Source organism: Oncorhynchus nerka, linkage group LG3 (genome assembly GCF_034236695.1).
Source record: "Oncorhynchus nerka isolate Pitt River linkage group LG3, Oner_Uvic_2.0, whole genome shotgun sequence".
Taxonomy (NCBI): Eukaryota; Metazoa; Chordata; class Actinopteri; order Salmoniformes; family Salmonidae; genus Oncorhynchus; species Oncorhynchus nerka.
The window spans coordinates 66,252,875-66,273,746 of NC_088398.1; the positions used below are offsets into that span (position 1 = coordinate 66,252,875).

Here is a 20,872-nt window from a genome sequence, read left to right on the forward strand (position 1 = left end):
GCCTTCGATACTGTGAACCATCAGATCCTCCTCTCCACCCTCTCCGAGTTGGGCATCTCCGGCGCGGCCCACGCTTGGATTGCGTCCTACCTGACAGGTCGCTCCTACCAGGTGGCGTGGCGAGAATCTGTCTCCTCACCACGCGCTCTCACCACTGGCGTCCCCCAGGGCTCTGTTCTAGGCCCTCTCCTATTCTCGCTATACACCAAGTCACTTGGCTCTGTCATAACCTCACATGGTCTCTCCTATCACTGCTATGCAGACGACACACAATTAATCTTCTCCTTTCCCCCTTCTGATGACCAGGTGGCGAATCGCATCTCTGCATGTCTGGCAGACATATCAGTGTGGATGACGGATCACCACCTCAAGCTGAACCTCGGCAAGACGGAGCTGCTCTTCCTCCCGGGGAAGGACTGCCCGTTCCATGATCTCGCCATCACGGTTGACAACTCCATTGTGTCCTCCTCCCAGAGCGCTAAGAACCTTGGCGTGATCCTGGACAACACCCTGTCGTTCTCAACTAACATCAAGGCGGTGGCCCGTTCCTGTAGGTTCATGCTCTACAACATCCGCAGAGTACGACCCTGCCTCACACAGGAAGCAGCGCAGGTCCTAATCCAGGCACTTGTCATCTCCCGTCTGGATTACTGCAACTCGCTGTTGGCTGGGCTCCCTGCCTGTGCCATTAAACCCCTACAACTCATCCAGAACGCCGCAGCCCGTCTGGTGTTCAACCTTCCCAAGTTCTCTCACGTCACCCCGCTCCTCCGCTCTAACCACTGGCTTCCAGTTGAAGCTGGCATCCGCTACAAGACCATGGTGCTTGCCTACGGAGCTGTGAGGGGAACGGCACCTCAGTACCTCCAGGCTCTGATCAGGCCCTACACCCAAACAAGGGCACTGCGTTCATCCAACTCTGGCCTGCTCGCCTCCCTACCACTGAGGAAGTACAGTTCCCGCGCAGCCCAGTCAAAACTGTTCGCTGCTCTGGCCCCCAATGGTGGAACAAACTCCCTCACGACGCCAGGACAGCGGAGTCTATCACCACCTTCCGGAGACACCTGAAACCCCACCTCTTTCAGGAATACCTAGGATAGGATAAAGTAATCCTTCTCACTCCCCCCCTTAAAAGATTTAGATGCACTATTGTAAAGTGGCTGTTCCACTGGATGTCTTAAGGTGAACGCACCAATTTGTAAGTCGCTCTGGATAAGAGCGTCTGCTAAATGACTTAAATGTAAATGTATCTGGTTAAATTTAGCAAACAATGTAAAACGATTGTCTTTTTGTCTTTAGGGCATCATTAAATTATAGAAATGCCAACCACAGGTTTGATATTTTCAAAGGATGCATAATTCCACATCTCTTTCTCAAACACACCAATATATTCCAGGGTGTTTTCATGGCTACTGTACGTGCTCAAACACTCAACTAATGAAAGTGATAATGACCTCAGAATGACCTCAGTTTCTTACATTTACATTACATTTAAGTCATTTAGCAGAAAACACACACACACACACACACACACACACACACACACACACACACACACACACACACACACACACACACACACACACACACACACACACTGTGGCGCCATAAACCTCTCATCCAAACAGTAGCAACCAGGTCATCCATGACCTACTTCCTCGGAAATTAATGTCAATGTGGTGAGGCAGTCAGGAAAACACATGCCAGAACATACCAGGGAACTGAAGGGAACAGGAACAATATGGCACTCACACAAGAGACACACACAGCATAAACACACTGTAGTTACACAATTCCCATGACAAACAGAGAAACATACACTGAATGATTCCTGGAGAAAACCCCCCATCCCAGCTGTAGGGAATCATGCTGGTGACAACCATTAGCCTGAGAGCTACAAAATAGCCAACGAGGTCAATGAGGTCAGTGGACACCTTCGTTGAGATCTATGGAGGGAGAGAGTGAAGGATGACTTCCTAGAGAGAGAGAGAGACGAGACTGATACACACACACACACACACACACACACACACACACACACACACACACACACACACACACACACACACACACACACACACACACACACACACACACACACACACACACACACACACACACACACTCACCATCTTCTTTGCGCAGGAAACACTTCCAGAGACAGAAGCAGAGACATATGACCAGCAGAGCAGCTACAGTGGTCACAGAGATTAAGATGGTCAGAGCTGTCCCAACTAGAGAGAGAGAGAGGGAGAGCAGACAGAGAAAAATAGAAAAAGTGAGAGATTAAGAGAAACACGGAGAAAGAGACAGTGAAAGGGAGAATAATATAGAGATTTAGAGAGACAGAGTGAAAGAGAAAGAGAGTAAGAGAGAGACAGTAAGAGAGAGGGAGAGAGAGAGAGATAAAGAGAGATATTGAGAGAGATTGAGAGTGAGAGAGAGAGTGAGAGAGAGAGAGAAAGATAATCATCTAGAAACAATTCTAACTTTTTAAAAGTACGTGTTGATTGGTTCAGATTAAGTTTGGATTAACCCTACTTGGCAATGACTTCAACAAAAACAGATCTCAAATCTTAAACACTGTGTTTAGGTCAGTCATTAATGTTTATCCATCACTCAAGGATCAGTATTCTTGGCTTTGTCCTGGTTTGGTCTGGCTACTTAAAGAAAAATGTTAGCTCTGAGCCAAGATAACATAGCACTGTCTCCTCCCAATGTGTGTGCGTGTGTATATGTCTGTGTGTGCGTGCGTATATGTCTGTGTGTGCGTGTGTATATGTCTGTGTGTGCGTGTGTATATGTCTGTGTGTGCGTGTGTATATGTCTGTGTGTGCGTGTGTATATGTCTGTGTGTGCGTGCGTGCACATTCATGTTTGTCTCACTCACTCTTGGTGTTCATAGACACAGCGATGGGTGACTCCAGACCCTTATGGTGGACCAGGCATTTGACGGACACGTCCTTCAGCAGCCCTGATTGGACAGTGAGGGTGCTGATGACCAGGGTGGTCCCATCCCCCTGCTGGAGCTGTGATGTCACAGGGGGACCCATAGTTCGGTTGTCCCTCTCCACGTTCCACACTATCTCCACCGGGGGCCGTGACACGGCTGTACAGTTGGCCTCGATCACCCCTGGAGATGTGCTCTTGTAGCTCACCTGGGGTTTCGGCAGTACTGGGGAAGACACAGAGATAATCAAAGATCAATGTTGGGTTTAGTGAATCAGTGTGTTTTCAGGTGGGTTGACTTAACTATGACTTGGTCCTGCTTAGTGACTCCCAAGTGGTGCAGCGGTCTAAGGCACTGCATCTCAGTGCTAGAGGCGTCACTACAGACCCTGGTTTGATTCCAGGCTGTATCACAACCGGCTGTGATTGGGAGTCCCATAGGGCGGCGCACAGCGTCCGGGTTAGGGTTTGGCCAGAGTAGGCCTTCATTGTATATAAGAATTTGTTCTTAACTGACTTGCCGAATTAAATAAAGGTAAAACAAATTGATGACTTGGATCACAAGAGAAAATCGACTTATTTGGACAGAGAATGGATGTCACAGATAAAATCAATATGTGAAAAAACGAACAACTGTAGGAATCTTGTGACTATGTGCATACTGTACTTGAGATCCATACGCAACAAATCATCTCTGTTTTCAATTGTCTGTTCTCAGAGCTGAGGTAGGAATGTTTTTCATTGGAATTTAGAACATTTGTGTTGGCGAGAACTGATCTGGCTGGCCACAGATATTTGGCCCTGATAGCACAGCTGCAGTAGAGTGTCTTAACAGGCGTTTCAACTGAACCACCAATCTGGAGTAGATCTGTGGTAGAGGTGGAGCAACCCCAGGAGGAATTCAGACAACAGAACATTGCACTGTGATATGTACCAAGACTGCTATCTACTACAATAGCACTGTGATATGTACCAAGACTGCTATCTACTGCAATAGCACTGTGATATGTACCAATACTGCTATCTACTGCAATAGCACTGTGATATGTACCAAGGCTGCTATCTACTGACATAGCACTGTGATATGTACCAAGACTGCCATCTACTGACATAGCACTGTGATATGTACCAAGACTGCTATCTACTGCAATAGCACTGTGATATGTACCAAGACTGCCATCTACTGACATAGCACTGTGATATGTACCAAGACTGCTATCTACTGCAATAGCACTGTGATATGTACCAAGGCTGCTATCTACTGACATAGCACTGTGATATGTACCAAGACTGCTATATACTGCAATAGCACTGTGATATGTACCAAGGCTGCTATCTACTGACATAGCACTGTGATATGTACCAAGACTGCTATCTACTGCAATAGCACTGTGATATGTACCAAGGCTGCTATCTACTGACATAGCACTGTGATATGTACCAAGACTGCTATATACTGACATAGCACTGTGATATGTACCAAGACTGCCATCTACTGACATAGCACTGTGATATGTACCAAGACTGCTATCTACTGCAATAGCACTGTGATATGTACCAAGACTGCTATCTACTGCAATAGCACTGTGATATGTACCAAGACTGCTATCTACTGCAATAGCACTGTGATATGTACCAAGACTGCTATCTACTAACATAGCACTGTGATATGTACCAAGGCTGCTATCTACTAACATAGCACTGTGATATTTACCAAGACTGCTATATACTGACATAGCACTGTGATATGTACCAAGACTGCCATCTACTGACATAGCACTGTGATATGTACCAAGACTGCTATCTACTGCAATAGCACTGTGATATGTACCAAGACTGCTATCTACTGCAATAGCACTGTGATATGTACCAAGACTGCTATCTACTAACATAGCACTGTGATATTTACCAAGACTGCTATATACTGACATAGCACTGTGATATGTACCACGACTGCTATCTACTGACATAGCACTGTTATATGTACCAAGACTATCTTCCGGCGCCGACAGAGATGGCCGCCTCGCTTCGTGTTCCTAGGAAACTATGCAGTTTTTTGTTTTTTTACGTGTTATTTCTTACATTAGTACCCCAGGTCATCTTAGGTTTCATTACATACAGTCGAGAAGAACTACTGAATATAAGATCAGCGTCAACTCACCATCAGTACGACCAAGAATATGTTTTCCGCGACGCGGATCCTGTGTTCTGCCTTACAAACAGGACAACGGAATGGATCGCATGCAGCGACCCAAGAAAACGACTCCGAAAAAGAGGGAAACGTAGCGGTCTTCTGGTCAGACTCCGGACAAGGGCACATCGCGCACCACTCCCCAGCATTCTTCTTGCCAATGTCCAGTCTCTTGACAACAAGGTTGATGAAATCCGAGCAAGGGTAGCATTCCAGAGGGACATCAGAGACTGCAATGTTCTCTGCTTCACGGAAACATGGCTTACTGGGAAGACGCTATCCGATGCGGTGCAGCCAACGGGTTTCTCCACGCATCGCGCCGACAGAAACAAACATCTTTCTGGTAAGAAGAGCGGCGGGGCGTATGCCTCATGACTAACGAGACATGGTGTGATGAAGGAAACATACAGGAACTCAAATCCTTCTGTTCACCTGATTTAGAATTCCTCACAATCAAATGTAGACCGCATTATCTTCCAAGAGAATTCTCTTCGATTATAATCACAGCCGTATATATCCCCCAAGCAGACACATCGATGGCTCTGAACGAACTTTATTTAACTCTTTGCAAACTGGAAACCATTTATCCGGAGGCTGCATTCATTGTAGCTGGGGATTTTAACAAAGCTAATCTGAAAACAAGACTCCCTAAATTTTATCAGCATATCGATTGCGCAACCAGGGGTGGTAAAACCTTGGATCATTGTTACTCTAACTTCCGCGACGCATATAAGGCCCTGCCCCGCCCCCTTTCGGAAAAGCTGACCACGACTCCATTTTGTTGATCCCTGCCTACAGGCAGAAACTTAAACAAGAGGCTCCCACGCTGAGGTCTGTCCAACGCTGGTCAGACCAAGCTGACTCCACACTCCAAGACTGCTTCCATCACGTGGACTGGGACATGTTTCGTATTGCGTCAGATGAAAATATTGACGAATACGCTGATTCGGTGTGCGAGTTCATTAGAACGTGCGTCGAAGATGTCGTTCCCATAGCAACGATAAAAACATTCCCAAACCAGAAACCGTGGATTGATGGCAGCATTCGCGTGAAACTGAAAGCACGAACCACTGCTTTTAATCAGGGCAAGGTGTCTGGTAACATGTCCGAATATAAACAATGCAGCTATTCCCTCCGCAAGGCTATTAAACAAGCTAAGCGTCAGTACAGAGACAAAGTGGAATCTCAATTCAATGGCTCAGACACAAGAGGCATGTGGCAGGGTCTACAGTCAATCACGGACTACAAGAAGAAACCCAGCCCAGTCACGGACCAGGATGTCTTGCTCCCAGGCAGACTAAATCACTTTTTTGCCCGCTTTGAGGACAATACAGTGCCACTGACACGGCCTGCAACGAAAACATGCGGTCTCTCCTTCACTGCAGCCGAGGTGAGTAAGATATTTAAACGTGTTAACCCTCGCAAGGCTGCAGGCCCAGACGGCATCCCCAGCCGCGCCCTCAGAGCATGCGCAGACCAGCTGGCCGGTGTGTTTACGGACATATTCAATCAATCCCTATACCAGTCTGCTGTTCCCACATGCTTCAAGAGGGCCACCATTGTTCCTGTTCCCAAGAAAGCTAAGGTAACTGAGCTAAACGACTACCGCCCGTAGCACTCACTTCCGTCATCATGAAGTGCTTTGAGAGACTAGTCAAGGACCATATCACCTCCACCCTACCTGACACCCTAGACCCACTCCAATTTGCTTACCGCCCAAATAGGTCCACAGACGATGCAATCTCAACCACACTGCACACTGCCCTAACCCACCTGGACAAGAGGAATACCTATGTGAGAATGCTGTTCATCGACTACAGCTCGGCATTCAACACCATAGTACCCTCCAAGCTCGTCATCAAGCTCGAGACCCTGGGTCTCGACCCCGCCCTGTGCAACTGGGTACTGGACTTCCTGACGGGCCGCCCCCAGGTGGTGAGGGTAGGCAACAACATCTCCTCCCCGCTGATCCTCAACACGGGGGCCCCACAAGGGTGCGTTCTGAGCCCTCTCCTGTACTCCCTGTTCACCCACGACTGCGTGGCCACGCACGCCTCCAACTCAATCATCAAGTTTGCGGACGACACAACAGTGGTAGGCTTGATTACCAACAACGACGAGACGGCCTACAGGGAGGAGGTGAGGGCCCTCGGAGTGTGGTGTCAGGAAAATAACCTCACACTCAACGTCAACAAAACTAAGGAGATGATTGTGGACTTCAGGAAACAGCAGAGGGAACACCCCCCTATCCACATCGATGGAACAGTAGTGGAGAGGGTAGCAAGCTTTAAGTTCCTCGGCATACACATCACAGACAAACGGAATTGGTCCACTCACACTGACAGCGTCGTGAAGAAGGCGCAGCAGCGCCTCTTCAACCTCAGGAGGCTGAAGAAATTCGGCTTCTCACCAAAAGCACTCACAAACTTCTACAGATGCACAATCGAGAGCATCCTGGCGGGCTGTATCACCGCCTGGTACGGCAACTGCTCCGCCCTCAACCGTAAGGCTCTCCAGAGGGTAGTGAGGTCTGCACAACGCATCACCGGGGGCAAACTACCTGCCCTCCAGGACACCTACACCACCCGATGTTACAGGAAGGCCATAAAGATCATCAAGGACATCAACCACCCGAACCACTGCCTGTTCACCCCGCTATCATCCAGAAGGCGAGGTCAGTACAGGTGCATCAAAGCTGGGACTGAGAGACTGAAAAACAGCTTCTATCTCAAGGCTATCAGACTGTTAAACAGCCACCATTGAGTGGCTGCTGCCTACACACTGTCATTGACACTGACCCAACTCCAGCCACTTTAATAATGGGAATTGATGGGAAATGATGTAAATATATCACTAGCCACTTTAAACAATGCTACCTTATATAATGTTACTTACCCTACATTATTCATCTCATATGCATACGTATATACTGTACTCTACATCATCGACTGCATCCTTATGTAATACATGTATCACTAGCCACTTTAACTATGCCACTTTGTTTACTTTGTCTACATACTCATCTCATATGTATATACTGTACTCGATACCATCTACTGTTTGCTGCTCTGTACCATCACTCACTCATATATCCTTATGTACATATTCTTTATCCCCTTACACTGTGTATAAGACAGTAGTTTTAGAATTGTTAGTTAGATTACTTGTTGGTTATCACTGCATTGTCGGAACTAGAAGCACAAGCATTTCGCTACACTCGCATTAACATCTGCTAACCATGTGTATGTGACAAATAAAATTTGATTTGATTTGACTGCTATCTACTGACATAGCACTGTGATATGTGCCAAGACTGCTATCTACTGACATAGCACTGTGATATGTACCAAGACTGCTATCTACTGACATAGCACTGTGATGTCATACAGTACAGAGAAAGAAATCAAGTATCTTTCCCTCCTTGTTAGTCTTATTCCCTATATTTTAATCTCAGTCTTCCTCCTCCACCCAGACTTCAAACAAGAAAAACAGAATAACATTCTTAAACATGCAGACTAAGGAAAAGAGAAGGGAGAGTAGTATGATAACAAGGTCAGAATACCAGTGGAGGGAGAGAGAGAGAGAGAGAGAGAGAGAGAGAGAGGTGAGAGAGAGAGAGAGAAATAAACACGTCCATCAAAAAAAAGAGGGTAAAATCTTTGCTCGCTTTATTGACTTTAAAAAAGCATTTGATTCTATTTGGCACGAACGGCTATTCTTCAAAATTCTCCAAAGTGGACTTGGTGTTAAGGTTAATTGCTTCATAAAATGTATGTACACAGAAAACAAGTGTGCAATAAAAATCAAAAACCAAAGAACATCATTATTTTCACAACGTCGAGGTGAAAGGCTGCAGTTTGAGTGCAAACCTTTTCATCATTTATATAAATTAATTAGCAGACATGTTGGACCATTCTGCAGCCCAAAGTACCTGCTATATGCTGATGATTTGGTTCTTCTATTACCAACCAAAGAAGGTCTTCAACAGAACCTTAACATTCTAGAGCAATATTGCCATAATTGGGCCCTGGCAGTAAATAAAAAAACTAAAATTATGATTTTCCAGAAAAAAAGCCAGATGTCAGAAACACAAAAATAAATTCACCTTGAACAACACCATAATTGAACACTCACAATTACTCATACCTTGGTCTGACCATATCTGCATCTGGAAACTTTAATATGGCAGTGAATGCACTCAAAGAAAAGCCCTCAGAGCATTGCATGCAATTAAAATGAAATTATTCAAAATCAACTACCCAATTAAAATTTGACAGTGTAATCCTACCAATAGCTCTTTATGGAAGTGAGATTTGCGGGCCACTGAATAAACTGGACTTTAAAATGTGGGACAAACATCCAATTGAAACCCTACATGCAGAATTATGTTGGATAATTCATGTCGGGCAGAATTGGGCCGTTTTCCAGTGGCAAAGTACAAAAAATATGATTCACATTTTGGCTACACCTAAATTCAAGTCCAAATTCAAGTCTCCAATTTAAAGCACTTCAAACCCAAGAGCTGAGCACAGAAACAAGCCCTCTCAGTCAGCTGGTGTTGGACTTCACCAACCAAGCTGACACCAGCACTGCTTCAAAAGAAAGAATTCAAATAAATGAAATCATGAACCAATCTAAGGACTCATATTTACAACATTGGAAAAATGTAACATAATCCCAAAGCTTACTAAATAGCTATCTGTGTCACACCCTGATCTGTTTCACCTGTCTTGTGATTGTCTCCACCCCCTCCAGGTGTCACTTATTATCCCGGTGTATTTATCCCTGTGTTTCCTGTCTCTCTGTGCCAGTTTATCTTGTATATTCAAGTCATCCAGCAGTTTTCCCCGTACTCCTGCTTATATTCTCTTTTGATAGTTCTCCCGGTTTTTGAACCTTGCCTGTTTTCCGGACTCTGTACCCACCTGCCTAACCATTCTGCCTGCCCTGACCTCGAGCCTGCCTGCCACTCTGTACCTCCTGGACTCTGTACCCGCCTGCCTGACCATTCTGCCTGCCCTGACCTCGAGCCTGCCTGCCACTCTGTACCTCCTGGACTCTGTACCCGCCTGCCTGACCATTCTGCCTGCCCTGACCTCGAGCCTGCTTCAACTCTGTACCCGCCTGCCTAACCATTCTGTCTGCCCTGACCTCGAGCCTGCCTGCCACTCTGTACCCGCCTGCCTAACCATTCTGCCTGCCCTGACCTCGAGCCTACCTGCCACTCTGTACCCGCCTGCCTGACCATTCTGCCTGCCCTGACCTCGAGCCTGCTTCCACTCTGTACCCGCCTGCCTAACCATTCTGCCTGCCCTGACCTCGAGCCTGCCTGCCACTCTGTACCTCCTGGACTCTGTACCCGCCTGCCTAACCATACTGCCTGCCCTGACCTCGAGCCTGCTTCCACTCTGTACCTCCTGGACTCTGTACCCGCCTGCCTAACCATACTGCCTGCCCTGACCTCGAGCCTGCTTCCACTCTGTACCTCCTGGACTCTGTACCCGCCTGCCTGACCATTCTGCCTGCCCTGACCTCGAGCCTGCCTGCCACTCTGTACCTCCTGGACTCTGAACTGGTTTTGACCTTTTGCCTGTCCACGACCATTCTCTTACCTACCCCTTTTGGATTGATGAATAAATATCAAGAATCAAACCATCTGCCTCCCATGTCTGCATATGGGTCTCGCCTTGTGCCCTTATAATCTGGCTCTGAACAGAGAATATGAATTGGCTGATTATCTCTACTCTGTCAGAGATACGAAGCAGAGACAGATCCTTACCAAGTACAGGCTGGGTGACCACCAATTGGCAATAGAAACCAGCAGACGTAAAAAGACATGGCTTCCCAAAGAAGAGCGTGTATGTGGTCTCTCCACGACAAGGGAGGTAGAAACAGATGCACTTTCTCCTTTACTCTGATAAATATTCCTCACCATCAGATTCATTGTTCACAGAGATTACTACATTTATTCCAAATTGTAATTTATTAATCTCAGAGGAAAAACAAAAGATACTCATGGGTGAATGAGTAACGGCTCCTCTTGCAGCCAAATATGTATTTGCCTCCCATAGCCTGAGAGACACTGAATAATAGCTGCATAGTAATCAGTAACTTCATTATTATTAGTATTATTGTTATTATTATTATTATTATTGTTGTGATTACTTTTCCAAATAGTAGTGGTACGGGCAGTAGGGGTGATGGTAATGATAGCAGTTTAATCATTGGTGGAAAAAGTACCCAATTGTCATACTTGGTGACAGGTAGCCTAGTGGTTTGGTTACTGGATCAAATCCCGAGCTGACAAGGTTCAAATCTGTTGTTCTGCCCCTGAGCAAGGCGTGGATGTCGATTATGGCAGCCCCACGCACCTCTCTGATTTAGAGGGGTTGGGTTAAATGCAGAAGACACATTTCAGTTGAATGCATTCAGTTATACAACTGACTAGGTATCCCCCTTTCCCTACTTGAGTAAAAGTAAAGATACCTTAATAGAAAATTACTCAAGGGAAAGTGAAAGTCACACAGTAAAAGTCTAAAAGTATTTTGTTTTAAATATACTTAAATATCAAAAGTAAATGTAATTGTTAAAATATACTTAAGAATTGAAAGTAAAAGTATAAATCATTTAAAATTAGAATGCCATTTGGCCCTAAACAGAGAGTACACAGTGGCAGAATAACTGACCACTGTGACTGACCCAAACTGTGACTACCGTATGTACAGACTCAGTGAGCATAGCCTTGCTATTGAGAAAGGCCGTCATAGGCATACCTGGCTCTCAAGAGAAGACATGCTATGTGCACACTGCTCACAAAATGAAGTGGAAACTGAGCTGTACTTCCTAACTTCCTGCCAAATGTATGACCATATTAGAGACACATATTTCCCTCAGATTACACACATCCCCAAAGAATAAAATAAAAAAACCTAACACTTTTGATAAACTCACATATCTACTGGATGAAATTCCACAGTGTGCCATCACAGCAGCAAGATGTGTGACCTGTTGCCACAAGAAAATGGCAACCAGTGAAGAACAAACACCATTGTAAATACAACCCAAGTTTATGTTTATTTATTTTCCCTTTTGTAGATCATTACAGCACTGTATATAGACATGATATGACATTTGAAATGTCTTTATTCTTTTGGAACTTCTGTGAGTGTAATGTTTACTGTTAATTTTATTCTTTATTTCACTTTTGTTGATTATCTAGTTCACTTGCTTTGGCAATGTTAACATATGTTTCCCATGCCAATAAAGCCCTTGAATTGAAATTGAATTGAAATAATTAAATTGAGGGATATGGCGCAGGTTTTTCTGTTTGAGTCGCTGGAAGTTCAATTTGAGACAAATGCCTTGCTGTTTGACTGGGTTGACAGGGAAAAGACAGAGAGAGGGAGGGTTGATGAGACAGTAGGGAGCACTGTCTGCCTGAAACAGTAATACAGTCATGACTTTGGGTGTCACACTTTACTCCCCCTCTCTCCCTTTAATAGATCCATTCTTCAGTGCTAATGTAAACTCTCTGTCAGTGTTACCTCAGTGAGACACAGCCATAGAAATAAAATGAATAGAAAGGGCGTCTCCATTCACGTCAATGATGGCATAATGGGTGGACTGGCAGCCATTTTGAGTGTACCCATGCCAGGAAGTCAATTCAGGAAGTGTACCCTTCAATCTTTGCTATGATTTTTTGACGTCAATTCAACTGACATTATGAAAAATACATTCCATTGCATGAGCCACATCAGTTAGCATCATTTTAATGAACGTTCTACATTACCATGGCAATCCAGCATCAGTTGGTAGAACATTTCAAAATAACGTGGAAATACCAGGCCTGTGTGTACCAGTGTACCAGTCAATATCCAGGGTTAGAGCTTCCAAGTCCGTTCTATTCATTCTTATTTCTATGGACACACCCCCAGCCTGGGTTTGTGTTCCACTTAATCACACAAACACCACTTACTACAACTTCAAACAGCCAGAAAAATAATGATGAACGAACACTGATTTGGAACTCGTGTGTGTGTGTGTGTGTGTGTGTGTGTGTGTGTGTGTACCTGTACTTCTTCCCTGAAGAGCCCTTACCAGCAACAGATGGACCTAATTTTCAGCCACAAACATGTCAAGAACAGCTCAGTATTTGATACACTCCTTTCCACCTCAATCCCTTTGGAGCTGCCTTCAGGTCCCAGCTTACATCGAACACATCTGTTCAGGGAGAACCTCTGGGCTACAGAATACTGTAGCAGCAGTGGTCATCAAATAGAAGTAGCGGCATGTTGTTAAACTGCCTCTTTCACTGTTACTACTACAGTTTCCGTCATTTAAGACTGTCAACGCTGTCAGTGGACACAGAGGTCAGAGCACGCACTCGTGCACACACACACATTTGTCAAATAATCTCCCTCCCTTCCTTAGGTGAAACTATGCAGAAGCAACCGCCAAAAAAAACTCCCAGTGCTCTAACCTAATATTTGACAACATATTGACCACCATCAGCCAATCACAACAGCAGTATTATTTCTCACTTAAGGGTCTGCACTGTATATTACTATAACAGAGGAGTGATAACTCTCCTCTATGGAGTGAAAGAGAGCATTCACCAGTCTGGTTTGTTCAGCACAGTCAGGTCTGTATCATGTTAACTATCATGCTGGGGATTCAAACATCATGCACTACCTATCACTTGACAGTAAACCCATTCAACACAGTGTAAAGCGCAAGCACCTGAAGGTGGGTATGCTGGCAATATATTTAATCATCATTACTATAAGTTACTATCATTACTATAAGTTACTATCATTACTGTAGACGCTATTAGACAGTGAGGAGGATGTTTAGCTTAACCCTGGCAACGACAGTGAAGAAGGTGTATGTAGAACCTTTCCTACCAAAGACAGTGAGGCAGACGGTAGCACTCTTGGTTCGCTCTGGGTAGGTGTGGTACTCGCAGGTGTAGCAGCCCTCATCCTGGATGCTGACTGGTCTGATGGACAGCTGGCTGTGGGAGAAGGAGGGGGTCAGCCAGGCCCTCTCCTGGTAGGGTGGCTCGATCATGGGGTCGCTGCGCTTGGCATAGGAGGCTACTCCGCTGGAGTCCCCCTGCCCTGCTGTGTGTCTCCACAGCACCTGCTGTACCTTCTCTGGCAGGCCATAGGAGCAAGACAGGACTACCGCCTTACCACTCACCGCTGTCTTGTTACCCTCTGCAGTCACACGGGCTGGAGGAGAGGAAAACAACATGTTCACACAAACAGATAGACACACACACACGTACTATGCTATCTGTGCGTCTACCATTCTGTCTGCAACAGCAGTTTCTGATTAGCAGTATGAGCCTCCCCTCCTCAGCCCTCCTCTCCCCTCCTCAGCCCTCCCCTCCTCACAGTCTGTGACCGCACAGGATCTGTCAGAAATACATGGGTCTGCTCCCACGGCTTCTATGCTACATATAGGAACATATGACAACAGCACATGGGGATGGGAGTCATGACATCTCTCTACATCCATCAGAGTACATCCCTATAGTATAGAGGTTTATCAAAAGAGGAGTGAATACCTGATTCAGAGGGTTTAGGTTAAATGCAGAAGACACATTTCAGTTAAATGCATTCGGTTGTGCAACTGACTAGGTATCTCCTTTCCTGAATCAGTCTCCAGACAGGTAGCAAGGAACCACAGAGTCCACTGAGAACAAAGAAAGGCACCAAACAAAGGATGGGCAGAAAATGGAGTATAAATTGAGTTCAGAATCAACAACAGGCTACTTTTAAATGTTATGTGAGTGCCCATGCTGCTGACCAGAAACACCCTATGTCCAGCCCTTTCTTTCTAATCCTCTCTCTCTCTTCCTGTTGTTTGTCCCCTTAACGCCTCCAGACACTGTATCTGAATACAGAAAACCTCTGCCCCCTTCCTCCATCCCTCTGTTGAGGGATTCACTCCTCTAAGATCAAAGATTGGCAAGGAGGGAGTGAAGGAGGGCAGGAAAGAGAGAAGTACAAAACAATGATTGGGACATGCCCATGTACTCAGCTGTGACACTCAGACTACAATCACAGTAACACAGCAATGACAAAGAGGAAATCTGAACATTCTCCTCTATTCACATGTGACGGTGAGGCAGGTGCGTCCCTCCTGCGATCCTGAGGGGTAAAGGTCAAAGATGCAGGTGTAGCAGCCCTCGTCTCTGAAGCCCACCCTGCGGATGGTGATGGCTGAGGTGTCCTTGGGGGAGGGTGCAAGCTCTACATGCTGCTGGCCGCTCACGCTGTCCTTCTGGCTGGGCTCGTAGGTCAACAGAGTCTTGTTCTGGACATCCAGCCAGCGCACCTGTTTCAGGCTGTCCCCACGCCCCTTAGACACCATGCAGGACAGAGTGAAGGGGAGCTCCACTGGGGCCTCCATGCGCTCAGGGGCTGTTACCTTGCCTGGGACATGGATAGGGGAGGGGACAACAGGGATCACAGATCAGTCACACAACTCATGCACTTGTTGTTTGACTGATCTGCCCATTACTTATTCCACATTTTGATGTGTTACAGCCTGAATGTAATATGTCAATAAGTATGGAACCCATTTGTTTTGGAAAGCCTAAATAAGTTCAGGAGTAAAAGTCTCACAAAAAGTTGCATGGACTCACTCTGTGAGTAATAACAGTGTTTAACATGATTTTTGAATGACTACCTCATCTCTTTACCCCACAAATACATACATTAAGGTCCCTCAGTCGAGAAATGAATTTCAAACACAGATTCAACCACAAAGACCAGAGAGGTTTTCCAATGCCTCACAAAGAAGGGCAGCTATTGGTAGATGGGTATAAAAAAAACAGACATTGAATATCCATTTGAGGATGGTGAATTTATCAATTGCACTTTGGATGGTGTATCAATACACCCAGTCATTACAAAGATACAGGCGTCCTTCCTAACTCAGTTGCCCAGAGGGGAAGAAAACCGCTCAGGGATTTCACCATGAGGCTTATGGCTGTGATAGGAGAAAACAGAGAATGGATCAACAACATTGTAGTTAATCCACAATACTAATCTTATTGACAGAACGAAAAACGGAAGCCTGTACAGAATTCAAATATTCCAAAACATGCATCCTGTTTGCAACACGGCACTAAATTAATATTGAAAGAAATGTGGCAAAGCAATTCACTTTTTGTTCTGAACAGAAAGTGTTATGTTTCAGACAAATCCAATACAACACATTACTGAGTTCCACTCTCCATATTTTCTTGTCATATGCAAGGACTAGGAAGTTTTGCACAGGGATTTTCCTAGATGAAAACCTGGGTCAGTCTGCTTTCCACTATTTCAGCCACACCCGTTACTGACAGGTCGAGCACACAGCAAAGCAATCTCCATAGACAAACATTGGCAGTAGATTGGCCTTACTGAAGAGCTCAATGACTTTCAACGTGGCACCATCATAGGATGCCAAATTCCAACAAGTCAGATTGTCAAATTTCTGCCCTGCTTGAGCTGCCCCGGTCAACCATAAATGCTGTTATTGTCAAATGAAAAAGTCTAGGTGCAAAAACGGCTCAGCCGTGGTAGGCCACACAAGCTCACAGAACAGGACCGCAGAGTGCTGAAGCGCACAGCCCGTAAAAATCGTCTGTCGTGGTTGCAACACTCACTACCGAGTTCCAAACTGCCTCTGGAAGCAAAGTCAGCACAATAACTGCTCATCGGGAGCTTCATGAAATGGGTTTCTATTTCCGAGTAGCCGCACACAAGCCTAAGATCACCACGAGCAATGTCAAGCGTCGGCTGGAGTGGTGTAAAGCTCGCCTCCATTGGACTGTGGAGCAGTGGAAATGCGTTCTCTGGAGTGATGAATCACACTTCATCATCTGGCATTCCGACGGAGGACTCTGGGTTTTGGCGGATGCCAGGAGAACGCTGCCTGCCTGAATCCATAATGGTCTGGGGCTGTTTTTCATGGTTTGGGCTAGGCCCCTTAGTTGCAGTGAAGGGAAATCTTAACGGTACAGCATACAAAGACATTCTAGACAATTCTGTGCTTCCAACTTCGTGGCAACAGTTTGGGGAAGGCCCTTTCCTGTTTCAGCATGACAATGCCCCCATGCACACAGAAAAGTCCATACAGAAATGGATTGTCGAGATTAGTGTGGAAGAACTTGACTGGCCTGCACATAGCCCTGACCTCAATCCCATCGAACACCTTTGGGATGAATTGGAACGCCAACTGCGAGCCAGGCCTAATCGCCCAACATCAGTGCCCAACCTCACGAATGCTCTTGTAGCTGAATGGAAGCAAGTCCCTGCACCAATGTTCCAACATCTAGTGGAAAGTCTTCCTAAAAGAGTGGAGGCTGTTATAGCAGCAAAGGTTAAACCAACTCCATCCATATCATTGCCCATGACTTTGGAATGAGATGTTCGATGAGCAAGTGTCCACATACTTTAGGTCATGTAGTGTACTTATCTAAATGTGATATTTCTGTATTTAATTTTCAATAAATGTAAGAAAATTACTAAAAACATGTTTCCATCTTGTCATTATGGGGTATTGTGTGTAGATGGGTGAGCCATTTATTTTATTTGAATACATTCAGGCAGTAACAAAGCAAAGTGTGGAATAAGCCAAGAGATAAATCCTTTCTGAAGACACTGTATATGTGTAACACTGTACACAACATATTGTTTGGTGGAAACGTGCATAACCACAATAATGTGGTGAACTTACTAATAGAAATAAAAATGTGTCAATATGTCTAGTGCTATGTCCACTCACCCTGCAGTCTGACCACCATCAGTAAGGACACACACAGCTGCAGGCATCGCACCAGGGAGGACTCACACATCATAGTCTGCATTGGGCAGAGTAGACATTCATGGGCGGGGGTCAAAGTTCAAAGCTTCCCAGGACCAGGGTAGGCCACCACGGACTAAAATCGTTTTTAATAACCATGTTGTACAATCATCTGAAAGGATGTTACCTTACAGATCTGAACACTGTTTGAGTGGTTTAAACAAGCCTCATCTTACATCTGCTCTTGACACACGTCTCCTATGAAAGATAAGGAGAACACACAGAGGGTGAAACAAACACACACATCCATGAATCTGGCTTAATCCAGTGTGGAAGTCTGCCTCTGAACTGTTAACATAGGATCAGTTACTTAACCTTAGAAATGTGAAGGCAAAATGAAGGGCTTCATTCTACCATCAATGGACTGGCCATTACACACAGGCCAGCTGCCTTTCTCTGGCAGAATGAGTCTCCACTTGCTCCATTGAGGATAAATGATAACGTCTGACCAAGCACAGACCATAATAAGGCCTAACACACCTAAAAGAAAAACCTTGATTCCACAGTGAAAATAAAGGCTATTTTGAGTCATACCCAGAAAGCTGTGTTTCAATTTCTTGAATAAGATTAAGCCACCTGACAATCTTTAAAATAATTATTGTAAAAAAAATATTAAAAACTTCTAGCTCCTGAACACAATCACATTTTGCTTTGTCAATTTGACCAGAGTAAAAGGGAGCACGAAATCATCTCAAATCTCTCTGAAAATCTTCTTTAGCTACAAATAGGCTATATATTGTTGCTACCACATTGATGTTGTCACAACATTAAAGGAAATCATTAGCCGAACAACATTTAAGTGGACCATATTAGTAATACAATATACCTTTTACCCCAGCCAAATACAGCTAGTATAAGCTATGGATCAAATAACAATGAAGGATCAACATTTAAACAAAGATTTCACTGGTGTATGATGCAGAATATAAAAATCCAAAGTAGTATCCTAATAATTAGAGCGACTTTGGGCACTACAAGCCACTTTCTATCCTGAAACTTTATCTTAAAATATAATTAAAAGCTTACCTCTGTTGTAGCTTGCGGGCGTTACTTTGGCAGCTAGTCCGATCACTGTACTTTCATGGTCCGTGTATTTACATCTATTTCATAGACTGTCTATTACGGTTGTAAAGAGCAGCGCCAGATAAAACACCGCCCATCTGTGAGTCTACAAATCAGGACCAAATAGTGTTCCAAAGAAAGGATGTTGGGCAACAACTGAAATATGTGTATTTTCTCAATGTATGAACGTCATGGGTCCAACACTAGTCGTGCTTTGGGGCGAATTAATTGCATGTTCTTTTTATCGCACTTGTGTGCAGTGGGGTCAAAAAGGCGCACCTATCGCTTCAACAGCGTGAGGTGTAAGAGTGCTGCCCTCTAGTGGTTGGCATATAAAGTACATTGGGAGTGTACGACCAATTCTATCACTACAGAGACACACTGAAGTGAAACTAAGCAGGCGTTGCAGTTCAGATCAATTATTTTTAGAAAACAGACTTTAATTCATTTGAGAGTAAATATATTTGGGCTTTTTTAAAACGTTTTCTGGGGGATATATATATATTTTTAAATGGACAGAGATAAAATACTTCCGTTTTATAGCTAACCTCATGCTATTTTACACATTTTGCCATGAGCCTAAGATAAATATTGCTGGTTTAGAGCAAATGTCCTACTATTCTACATATTTTGCCATGGGACTGGTTTATGACATGTACAGTGCTATCTGGAGGAGGGGTGACCTCGGGGGGGATACTGTACAATTTACAACTTACGTTGTATACCGAGATATCATTTTGTCAAGAAAAGATGGTCAAAACAATGTACATTTACTGGATCTTTACCTCTTTCTCCATTGAAATCAAACCACAGCCAGCACACTAGTAATAAACACTATCCAGCCGCTGTGATGATAATCCACAGTGTTAAAATCACCTGAGAGAATAAGAAGAGCCTCTGAGTATTTGTTGCATAGATTCTGTCATTTTCTTGTAAGTTGGGCAAAAGGGGTCTTATTTGGAGCATGTGAGTTAGGTTCATACACTTTACAGATGATGAAAATAGCATTGTTAACTGTGTATCTCCATCAACTGACACATCTGGGATGCTAGATGATGGGTTGGTTGTAGTCACATTCTGGGGACCCTGTCCTTACAAAACAGAACTAAATAATAAATATTCACAGCCAGATGTCAAACACAATGAAATTACCATTTTTACACTGAAATGAAAAAGGTTTTGAACTAGAAGAATTTGAGCACTTTATAGTTAATTAACGATCCGACCCTTTTTCCCCCAATTTTCGCTTAAAATGACATACCCAAATCTTACTGCATGTAGCTCAGGACCTGAAGCAAGGATATGCATATTATTGATATGATTTGAAAGGAAACACTTTGAAGTTTGTGGAATTGTGAAATGAATGTAGGAGAATATAACACATTAGATCTGGTAAAAGATCAAAACCTTGAAATGCAAGAGAAAGGTCATAATGTATTATTCCAGCCCAGAGGCACAATTTATATTTTGGCCACTAGATAACTTTTAAAGTTCATAAATGTGCACTCTCCTCAAACAATAACATGGTATTATTTCACTGTAATAGCTACTTTATGTTGGACAGTGCAGTTAGATTAACAAGAATTTAAGCTTTCTGCCAATATCAGTTATGTCTATGTCCTGGGAAATGTTCTTGTTACTTACAACCTCATGCTAATCACATTAGCCTATGTTAGCTCAACCGTCCCGTGGAGGACCTATAGTTTTGTGCATGACGCAAGTAATTTTTCCAACAATTGTTTACTGACCTAAAACAGGGAATTTTTACTAGGATTAAATGTCAGGAATTGTGAAAAACTGAGTTTAAAT

The 20,872-nt window shown here is 44.4% G+C and overlaps 1 protein-coding gene across 3 annotated transcripts in view; it reads right to left on the minus strand.

Annotated features, from left to right (window-relative positions):
• The window catches only part of LOC115115746 (OX-2 membrane glycoprotein-like), a 31,233-nt gene extending 11,933 nt beyond the window's left edge, over window positions 1-19,300 (minus strand). The window contains exons 1-7 of one of the 3 annotated variants that reach the window (XM_029644230.2): window positions 19,028-19,300; window positions 18,134-18,199; window positions 17,924-17,999; window positions 15,262-15,582; window positions 14,044-14,373; window positions 2,891-3,175; window positions 2,130-2,234 (exon numbers count right to left, since the gene is read on the minus strand). In XM_029644230.2, coding sequence (XP_029500090.2) covers window positions 2,130-2,234; window positions 2,891-3,175; window positions 14,044-14,373; window positions 15,262-15,582; window positions 17,924-17,996 — 1,114 coding nt within the window. In that variant the 5' untranslated portion in view covers window positions 17,997-17,999; window positions 18,134-18,199; window positions 19,028-19,300. Of the gene's footprint in view, window positions 1-2,129; window positions 2,235-2,890; window positions 3,176-14,043; window positions 14,374-15,261; window positions 15,583-17,923; window positions 18,000-18,128; window positions 18,200-19,027 lie in introns of all 3 variants that reach the window. The other 2 variants (XM_029644229.2, XM_029644232.2) reach the window with 2 other exon arrangements.
• Window positions 19,301-20,872: the final 1,572 nt, after the last annotated feature.